The sequence below is a fragment of the Oncorhynchus masou genome, chromosome 1, assembly GCF_036934945.1.
Source record: "Oncorhynchus masou masou isolate Uvic2021 chromosome 1, UVic_Omas_1.1, whole genome shotgun sequence".
NCBI lineage: Eukaryota > Metazoa > Chordata > Actinopteri > Salmoniformes > Salmonidae > Oncorhynchus > Oncorhynchus masou.
In genome coordinates, this window is record NC_088212.1 from 13,335,208 (window position 1) to 13,346,336 (window position 11,129).

The following is an 11,129-nucleotide window of genomic DNA, read 5'->3' on the forward strand; positions in this document are numbered from 1 at the left end:
TCAAACCAAGCCAGTCTTTTTGTAGCTATTATTTCGATTTTAATGTGATCAAATTGTTACATTTGAAACGCTGTCGAGTCCATAGCGACAGGTTTAGGCCTATTCATAGATTTAGTTGTGCACAGGTGTAGCCCCTACATAATAGCGTATGACGTTACTAAGATGTGCTGTAGCCTAGACTATGTCATGTGTAAGATGTATTAATATACAATAGGTTTGTCATATACACATACTCCGGATTTTAAATTAATTAGCCTATATAAGGGAGTAGGCTAAGCCAGTATTGTATTATAGGCCTACCAACATAGTGACAGGTTTGTTTGGTAAAAGGTTATTTAATCAACTAAATCACATTTAGGGTGAACATTAAACTCGAATTATTTACACTGGATGCTTGCCTGCTATTGTAATACTATCAGCTGTTTAACCAAACTTGTTATTTGGCTCACTGCCTCAGCTCTCTTCCTTGTTTCATTAGGCGGAAGGAGAGGTCAGATAAAGTTATGCGCATGCTCTATAGGTTGTTTTTCACAAAATCCTCGCTTAAAGTGAGCTGAGCGACGAAAGTTCCTTGTCTTTGACTAGAGACCAACGCGCGGAAGGGCGGACGGTAGCAGCACCTACTGCTGTTATTAGCCTTCACATCTCAATGAACTGTTGTCAAAGAATGCACTGATCATGCCCACTGCTTTTGCAGGGCAAAAATATTGATCAGTGTTAGAATAGTGCATTTTTTCTTATGAGATTATTTTTCATAGATTTTTATTTGTAGGTAGATATTTTTCCACCATGGTGCTAGGAAAGGTAAAGAGCTTCACCGTAAACTACGACTGTCTCAATGACAGCAATGTCCCCGTTTTCGCAAGCGGGGATTCCGTCTCAGGTAGGGTTATCATCGAAGTCACCGGAGAAATCCGTGTGAAATCTCTTAAAATTCAAGCAAAGGGATTTGCAAAAGTTCGTTGGACTGAATCCCGAAATGCTGGATCTAACACTGCCTATACGCAAAATTACACAGAAGAAGTGGAATATCTAAACCATAGAGACATCCTAATTGGACATGAAAGAGGTAAGATAGCCTAATACAACCATATTTGTAGCTAAAGAAATCACGTTTTTTTCCTGAGATGCTCTGTGTAGACTAGTCATTGTGGGTCTTGAGGATCCTCACAGAGGATGCTGTTGTGCTGTCAACCTAACGTTATACGTTACAGACAGGCTAATAATGAACACAATTGAATGCATAACAGATACAGATTGGGGACGATCTGTGAACCAGCATCACAATCACAACATATTTTTATTTGGTTTATTACTGGCTATAACACATGCATATGGGCACATGCATGTATTGCAGGTCAAATTATACTCGATACATTTAAAACTACAGTAGGATGTTCTTCAATTAAATAATTTAAGATATGGGAATTTATTTTATCATGATACTTTAGAATTAGCCTGTGCTTGAAAAGGCCTACATGATTAATACAATCTATTAAGTTAGCAATGTCTGAGCTGCAGACTGAATGACAGTGGTCTCTATCCTTCCTTCATTGTAGCCTATTATAACAATGATATAAATTACAACGTTTAATCAACACAGTACATTGAGGTACATAGCAGTCTCCGTTTACATATTTGTAGTTTTACACAAAAAAAACGTTTTTATCGAGTGATCTTGTCATGTTTAACAATTAAGCTTTTCTTTAAGTTTCCACCCATTGTTCAAAGCGGTTCAATCCTGTTCAGAAACTGGATGTGTGGGGGTTTAAGGGACTGTGCTTTCTCTCCGTTGATTGGCTGAAGTGCTCATGTGTCTTCCAATGACCTAATGCTTTTGCGGAAAGTGACAGAGAAACCTGCAATTTATCCAACCTGCAAGCACAAGGTTTACAAAGTTGCATAAAAAGAAAAATAGCATTCGTTCCATTTATTTTATTCCTTAATGTGTAGGCATGTCTAGTGTTTAGTGCTACTATGTAGCCTAATATAAGCAACATTCAGATATCAAATGAATGGTGCATTAAGTCCTGCACTTGGCTATGAACTAGAAGTTATACAATTACCAGACCTATCTGAATGCACAACACTATAGCCTATCTGCGGATGATAAATGTAGCCCTGTTTTTGTTCACTTTCAATTTACACCACTGAAACTCGGTGATCCTAAGCAGTAGAAAAGGTTTGTTAATCTGTTGCAAATGTAAGTAGTAGATCTTTCAGCTGATTGGATAGAAAAGTCAGTCTGAGAATTTAAGTAGCTTAATTGAATATGGGGTGGAAATGCTTGCCATGAGGTATTTCATTTTGTAGGCTACAGTGTAGCCCAAACACTTATTGGCTGCTCCTGGGTATTGTCTGTAAATGCATAATTGCATTTGAAATTAGTTTAAAGACTGTAATTTGTTTCTTGATGGTGAAAATAATGTATTTGATCTGTCTCTGTATGGGGAATAATGTATGCATATTGTTAATGTTTTATATCAATTGTTGAATAGTTTGATTCGGTTTCTTGAAATGGTCAATGCTTTCCTTCTGTGGCTTTATTAAAATAATGTATGTAGTTTATGGATCTCAGTGGCGCTTAATAAAGGTTTAATTAATTGAATTGCTTCTTTGTCTGTCGTCTTTTTCATTCCTCTTTCCTGTCTCTTACAATCCCTGGTCCATGCTGCAGTAATTTACACGCTTCAGATCTTGAGGGGGTTGTCCCTGATAGTGAACCACTGACTGAATGCCGCACAGTGAATGCTTAATGAGAGAGCCGGGTTGGGGAAGCTGCTCGCTCCGGTTTAGGCCGGTCTTCTCCTGCTCCAGTCTGCTTTTGAGTGACAGCTCGGCAGTTGTTTACCACGACTCCGCTGCTGCTAAGGCTGGGAGGATTGCTGAGCTAGAGGAAACCGAGATCCCGCTCTAAAGCATGTTGCTTTCAAATAGCACACAGCAAGATATATTTTCGTACTGATCATATAATGTGTAATTAATTACAGAACACCAAACTCATCTCTCCATATTACACTACATAAGGAAGAATACTCCATACTTTCAGAGTAATAATAATTAGATTATATATTTTACAGTTCATAATTGGGGCTTTTATTAAACAATATATGTTATATATGTTCTCTCTTTCAATACTGACTTACACAATGTGTTATTGTTCGGGACTTTAAGGTTTTTGCTAGATAACTAAATGTGTTTCTAGAAAGATCTTTAATTGCAGAGATCATCATTTCACATTTTAAAAATTTTCTCTCATCATTCTCATATTACAGACCTTTCAGTGCCTTCCTGGTGTCCAATAATGATATTAATAGTTATATTGTGCTCTCTCTTGTGGTGTTATTGGGTTTTATCAGTGTGTTACATCTGTGTTGTAATACGTAGGTGACGTCATACTGCATATTTCCCAGGTATGGTATACATGTGTTGGAATATTGTCCTTCTGTTGTTTCAGATGAGGACAACTCAGAAGAAGGACTCACCACTATCCATTCAGGAAGACACGAGTATGCATTCAGCCTTGAGCTTCCACAGACGTGAGTATATACACCTAACTTATCAAAAAACTGGCTTAAGGAAAAACGTTTCTATTTAACATCTTTATTGTCTTTCCTTAGTTGAAGTTTGCGCTCGAGGCTGGCTTTATGTTGTCCAAAAATGACCTGTTTTTGTACCTCCTTGTCTCTCTCTGTCCCCTCTCTTATCTCTCACAGACCTCTGGCTACCTCGTTGGAAGGGAAGCACGGCAGCGTGCGTTACTGGGTGAAGGCCGAGCTACACAGGCCATGGTTTCTGCCCATGAAGACCAAGAAAGAATTTACAGTGTTTGAACACATCGACATAAACACTCCTTTACTCCTGGTGAGCTCACGGATCTGTCTGCTGTACAGTGTCTGTATGTTTGTGCGTTGTGAACTTTTAGGGTCTTGTTCAATGTTTCAGTGGGCAGCAGAGATGTATTTCCATTGGCAGCCAAGAGAGAGACTTAAATGTGGAAGTATGACAAGTGCTTAGTTACAGGTGTTGCCTAGATATAGAAAGAATTAGCAAATGCCATTCTGTGGCAGAATGTGCTAGTCACACATTTTTTGTTTTACTAGTGGACCCCAAACCCATAGCACAAAGGACACCAGTGGACATGTCTTGTGAAAAACCCCTCATTTGGGCCATACGCTCCCAAGTGGCGCAGTGGTCTAAGGCACTGCATCTTAGTGCACGAGGTGTCACTACAGTCCATGGTTTGATTCTGGGTTTTGCCGTGGTAGGCCGTCGTTGTAAATAAGAATTTGTTCTTAACTGACTTGCCTAGTTAAATAAAGGTTAAATATTTATATATTTTAAAATGAAACCTATCAGAGATTATTTTATGATCAGTTGGTAAAGTAGAGAAATCAACACATTCAAAACATGGTTCAAACAAAGCGGTGTTGTTGGTCATGTATAGATGTTAAATGACAGTCAAGGGTGAATTGATCTTTAATGTTCTGTGACAGCCACTTAGTATGGTGATGACCTCTACTGCCTAAACATGTCTTCCGGGTTTATGGAAAGAAAAAATGTTTTTCTCCATGTTTTTGAGTGACGGGCCTCAGGTGATGTGGATCCTCCAGGGGAAGATTGGGAAAAGGAATACGGAAGCCCGCTTCTCATTCCATTGTTTTCCCTGTCTGTTTCACAGTCACCCCAGGCAGGTACGAAAGACAAGACTTTATGCTGCTGGTTCTGCACCTCAGGTCCAATCTCCTTAAGTGCCAAAATCGAAAGGAAGGGATATACCCCAGGTGAGGAGAACACCCTGACTCTGTCACTCGAATTGATTAGTCATTTGTCACTCTTGTAGGTAAATGACTATAGACGACTGCCGTATTATGTTTGATGATGATATCTCAATCAAAGGATCTTTGGACCGATTTAACTAAACCCCTTCTTTCTTGTCTTTGCAGGAGAGTCAATTCAGATCTTTGCCGAGATCGAGAATTGTTCCTCTCGCATGGTCGTGCCAAAGGCAGCCATTTACCAAACACAGACCTTCAAAGCCAAAGGTAAACTGAAGGAGGTCAAACAGCTGGTGGCCAACCTCAGAGGGGAGTCGCTGTCCTCGGGCAAGACGGAGACGTGGAATGGCAAAATGCTGAAGATCCCCCCCGTCTCTCCCTCCATCTTGAACTGCAGCATCATCCGAGTGGAATATTCTCTCATGGTGAGTACAGCTACTGACCTGGGCAGACCCTCTCTTCCTCCTTTGACCTCCATCTCCATCTGACCTTCTCTTTCTCCCTCTCCCCTTCTCTTTCTCTCTCTCCCTCTCACCTTCTCTTTTTCCCTCACATTCTCTTTCTCCCGCTCACATTCTCTTTCTCCCGCTCACATTCTCTTTCTCCCGCTCACATTCTCTTTCTCTCTCTCACATTCTCTTTCTCCCGCTCACATTATCTTTCTCTCTTTCACATTCTCTTTCTCCCTCTCAACTTCTCTTTCTCCCTCATCTTCTCATTCTCCCTCTCACCTTCTCTTTCTCCCTCTTCTCTTTCTCCCTCTCACATTCTCTTTCTCCCTCTCACCTTCTCTTTCTCCCTCTCACCTTCTTTCTCCCTCTCACCTTCTCTTTCTCCATCTCAACTTCTTTCTCCATCTCCACTTCTCTTTCTCCATCTCCTTCTCTTTCTCCCTCTCAACTTCTCTCTCTCCATCTCAACTTCTTTCTCCCTCTCACCTTCTTTCTCCATCTCCACTTCTCTTTCTCCATCTCAACTTCTCTCTCTCCCTCTCAACTTCTCTCTCCCTCTCACCTTCTCAATTTCTTTCTCCTTCCACTTCTCTCTCTCCCTCTCATCTTCTCTCTCTCCCTCTCTACTTCTTTCTCCCTCTCCACTTCTCTTTCTCTATCCAGTTACTCATCTCTAATGTGGTGGTGACAATTGTCAACAGACTCAGTCATGTTGAGGTAAATCTAAACATGTAAATATGGAGTGATGTAAAATGTCAAGACACTGTTATGGGCCACATATCACATTGGTACTAGGCACATTTCCAAAGGTTTCTTGAGTTCCTAGAAAGCTCTCTTAAGTTTTCCTCTGTACCTAGGTAGCTTTGGCAAAGACCTTGTCATTGTACCAGGTGTTCTCTCCATATGCATTTAACATTTACATTTACATTTAAGTCATTTAGCAGCTCTTATCCAGAGCGACTTACAAATTGGTGAATTCACCTTCTGACATCAGTGGAACAGCCACTTTACAATAGTGTATCTAAATCATTTAAGAGGATGAGTCTAGAATATCTGTGGCAACAGTAGTCTTAGAGGTGCTAATGACCTCTATACCCTGTCAGACTGCTTCAGGCATTCCCTTGCATCAGTGGAACACCCACATGAGATTACCTCCCATACAGAGGGAGTGTAACACTGTAGATCACACAGGTGTGTTGTTCAGTGAAGGTGGAGCTACAGTACTTACCCTCTGTTGTGTGCTGCTCACCCTCTCCAGGTGTACGTGGACATCCCCGGAGCCATGAACCTGTCTCTGAACCTGCCACTGATCATCGGCACCATCCCGCTGCACCCCGTCGGCAGCCGCACCTCCAGTGTCAGCAGCCAGTGCAGCATGACCATGAGCTGGCTAGGCATGACCCTGCCAGAGCGCCCTGAAGCCCCACCAAGCTATGCCGAGATCATGACAGAGGAGCAGAGACGGAGCCTGGAGGTGACCTCAGCCAGGGATGAGTTGGAGGGATCACTCTTTGCCTACATCCAGGAGTTCCGCTTCCAGCCCCCTCCTCTCTACTCTGAGGTACGCATCAGCAAAATGTACACCCACTACTAAGACTAACTATTTTACACACTGCACTTAGTGAACATATTCAAGTCTGGTAGCCCGAGAGGTGCCGTTCCAGTCATTAAAGCAGTGTTTCCTTCACTTCCGCCAGGTTGATCCCAATCCTGATCAAGCCAGCCGGACAGAGGAGAGGAGATCTGACACCTGTCCATCACGCTGAAGGAAACTCAGAGCCCCGCCCGGAGATGTTTCGGGCGTTTCTAGTAGGCTCTGTTTTTGTTTTATCCCCCCCAGCGACAGCGTTCGCATGCCGCCGTCAATGTTGAGAGAAAACAAAACAAAGAAACAAACATGGATGATACCACGGTTGAACGAAGCCCCTCCCACAGAGAGAGGCACAGGAAGTCAGTACAGGAAGATTTCCTGGCAGCCTGCCTGGCCGGGGCACGGCTAGACAAACACACACCTGACCTGTGTAAAAAGAAACCCCTGTAGTGGAGACAGCCTTGGTGGAGTGATGATGCCGTGCCAGGGCCCCGTCTGCCTATAGCTCTTAATATCCTGCTTTCTTCTGTAACCATGGCATACAGACATGGCTCTCACACAGAGCAGAACTGTCATGTCGAAATCTGAGCAGAAAAAAAAGAAGAAACAGGAAGAAGAGAAAACAATATAAGCACCACTGTCTGGAGAGCTGAGCAGCAGAGAGACTACCTTCTTCCTGTCTGAAGAGCTCAGCAGCAGAGAGACTACCTTCTTCCTGTCTGAAGAGCTCAGCAGCAGAGAGACTACCCTCCACCTGTCTGAAGAGCTCAGCAGCAGAGAGACTACCCTCCTCCTGTCTGAAGAGCTCAGCAACAGAGAGACTACCTTCTTCCTGTCTGAAGAGCTCAGCAGCAGAGAGACTACCCTCCACCTGTCTGAAGAGCTGAGCAGCAGAGAGACTACCCTCCTCCTGTCTGAAGAGCTCAGCAGCAGAGAGACTACCCTCCTCCTGTCTGAAGAGCTCAGCAGCAGAGAGACTACCTTCTTCCTGTCTGAAGAGCTCAGCAGCAGAGAGACTACCCTCCTCCTGTCTGAAGAGCTGAGCAGCAGAGAGACTACCCTCCTCCTGTCTGAAGAGCTCAGCAGCAGAGAGACTACCCTCCACCTGTCTGAAGAGCTCAGCAGCAGAGAGACTACACTCCACCTGTCTGAAGAGCTGAGCAGCAGAGAGTCTCATGAGGGATTTTTGCACATGTTATTCTTGGCCTAAGTTTTGTAGTTCCGTTTTGAAGAAGAAAAAATGATCCCTAATGTTTTTTTTCAGCCTAGTAACATGCTGGACGAAAGAGACTGCAGGCTTAACGCCTAGACTCCTTATCCGCACAACTTCGAACAACGCAGAGAACATAGATACTTGGGGGAACGCAAGACTGAAAAGGACAGAAACAATGCACTGACCTTGTTTAATCTGTTTTAAGATGTTCTTTTTCTTGGTCACATTTCCTTAATGACGTGTAGACAGGACTTGAAAGCAGCAGCACACTCTCCATTCAAAAGCTATTTTTCAATGTCTCCTCAGTTGGCTTCCTTTTTTACTTTACTAGATTCTGTCTTTTGATTTAGTTCCCAACTTAGAATGCCTTCGATCCAATCATATGTTGCTTTGTGTTTATGTTGCACTGTGTTCTGGAGTAGAGGAGCCTCAGGCCAGCACTTGCCACTCAAGTAGAGCATTAGATGCAGAGACTTGTCAGTGTGTGTATGCGTGCGTGTGGAACATATTAGAATGCCCATCCTCAGTGTCCCCGTCCCTCTACTCACTGCACAGAGCGACGCAGGCTTACATACTGGCAAAAAAACACTGTAATAGGTGGTCTTCTCACTTGACAAAAAAACCCAAGATGTTTTATTTGCACTGTTTGAAATAGTAATAGGAAGATTTCTCATATTTTAAAATAGTATATTACCAAAACAAGAGAGAAGAGGAATACACAGAGCAGCAAGGTAGCTACCGAAGACCAACAACATTCCCTTTTTGCCCATACTTCACTTGTCGACTTCATTCACCAACTACTTCATTTCCCAGACCAGTGAAGACTGAAATGCTAGAATTATATATATAAAAATGTAAGAGTACATGGTATGATCTGCTTCTAAAAATGGGGTAGATGCAAACCCAGCCTGGCAAACTGCTGGAGAATAATGGAGGCTGGTGGGGGGAGCTATAGGAGGATGGGCTCGTTGTATTGGCTGGAATTAATGGAAGGCTGGAATTCCATTCCAGCCATTATAATAAACCCCTCCTACTGTTCCTCCCACCAGCCTCCACTATGTTAGATGTTGCTAAAGCTCCACTCAAACTGGCCAGAACAAATAGTGGTAGGTTGACATGAGTAATACATTGGTTTTCAAACTCATTCAACACCTAGACCAGCTAGACCAGAGCTCTGGCATCGTCTTAAAGAGGCACTTTTTGATAATAAACACAAACAAACTAGCATCGATGGTGGGAGGTCTGTAAAAAGTCTGGAAACACATAATACTTTCTGATGAGAAATGTGGTCAAGCAGTGTTGTGATGGACATGAATGCATTATTTCATCTAAGATTAGAGACTTTATGTTATGTTATGCGTGTATGTTATGTTTTTGTGCTCTGTTAAGATCCAGCTAGCAAATATAAGGATACTGCTTACAGTAACAACAAACTAGGAATTCAAGTGATCTTATCTTAGTGGCCTTGACACAGATCTGACCTAATTATGATGCTTCATTATCGAATGTCTAAACAATTTCCAACCTTACTCTTTTTTTCTCTCTTTTCTGTGTCTGTATGTATTAGTCATTTTAAGTTTGTCAAAGGAACAAAAAGGGAAGAAAAAAATAGTCCGTAAAAGAAAAGAAATGAGGATCCCTGGACGAGCCTTTTTGATTGGGCATTTGTCTGAATGTCTTTACTGATGGCTTGGCTAGATAATGTACTAGGGTTTTGATGCTTTGTTTTCCAGTCAGACAACCCCATTTAGTTAAGTTCTACTCACCTCTCAGCTTCATGGAACAGCTGTGGATCAGCAACCTTCCCTCCCCCACTGAGAAGGAATCAGCTAACAAGTGGAATAGATCGATATTCTAAGATAAAAACATTTTTTTGTTGCTTTGATTTTTATCTTAGGGAATCTGTATCAAGTTAAAAGAAAAATGAATAAGCTTAAATCAGTTTCAGGTTGGTCGATTCTATAGTCCGTTGTTTGGTGTTGTCAGTGTAGTCCAGTGTTAAGTGAGGAATCAAAATGCTAAGAATGGGAAAGTGGATCTAAAATGTTTTAGAAACAAAGTGCAATATTACTCATTTGAATGTGTTTTATTCTCTATTTGTAAATCTAATTTCTCCTTTGTCTTTACAGTTTGTTGGGCATGATCGTCTATAGATATTGTATGAATATCCTGAATGATTGTAACCATTTTGTCTAGTTATTCTTTTGAGTTTAATAAACTTTTGTAGAAAATCATTAATTTCTTTCTTCTTGATGAGACCACTAACCCAACTTCAGTAGATATGTTATTTGTATTAAGATTTTAAAAAACATGATAATTTACATCAGGTAGTCTGACATCAATTTAGTTAGGCTCAATTACCCATAGCCTATATGACGATCAAGGGCCAAACATCGGGGAAGGTGCAGCAGTCCCACATTTTGAAAGAAAACAAGCTCTCACTACCATATAGTCACTACACACGCAACCAAAGCTTCCATAATGTGCAACAGCGCCCCTGTCGGTAATTCCTAGAACTTACACTTCACTCCAATGTATTCAATATTCTAATAATGTGGGCCAGACACAAGACACACATATTGGTAGTGGTTTTCTAGAAACTAGATGTCACACAAGTATCGGGAAGAGGCTTTCTAAACCAAATATTTAATCTATGCCTTTCTCTAGTCCAGTGGTTCCCAAACTTTGTATAGTCCCGTACCCCTTCAAACATTCAACCTCCAGCTACGTACCCCCTCCAGCACCAGGGTCATCTGTACCCCCTCTAGCACCAGGGTCAGCTGTATCCCATCTAGCACCAGGGTCAGCTGTACCCCCTCTAGCACCAGGGTCAGCTGTACCCCCTCTAGCACCAGGGTCAGCTGTACCCCCTCTAGCACCAGGGTCAGCTGTACCCCCTCTAGCACCAGGGTCAGCTGTACCCCCTCTAGCACCAGGGTCAGCTGTACCCCCTCTAGCACCAAGGTCAGCTGTACCCCCTCTAGCACCAGGGTCAGCTGTACCCCCTCTAGCACCAGGGTCAGCGAACTCTTAAATGTTGTTTTTGGCCATCATTATAAGCATGCCACACACACACTATGTACGATACATTTATT

The 11,129-nt window shown here is 42.4% G+C and overlaps 1 protein-coding gene across 1 annotated transcript; it reads left to right on the forward strand.

The window, feature by feature from the left end:
- Positions 1-560: 560 nt before the first annotated feature.
- Positions 561-10,268, forward strand: LOC135518525 (arrestin domain-containing protein 3-like). Its single transcript, XM_064943727.1, has 7 exons — positions 561-1,069; positions 3,458-3,539; positions 3,717-3,864; positions 4,682-4,784; positions 4,947-5,203; positions 6,489-6,791; positions 6,928-10,268. The coding sequence occupies exons 1-7, from the start codon at positions 790-792 to the stop codon at positions 6,994-6,996; spliced, it is 1,242 nt and encodes a 413-aa protein (XP_064799799.1). The 5' UTR covers positions 561-789; the 3' UTR covers positions 6,997-10,268.
- The last annotated feature ends 861 nt before the right edge of the window (positions 10,269-11,129 follow it).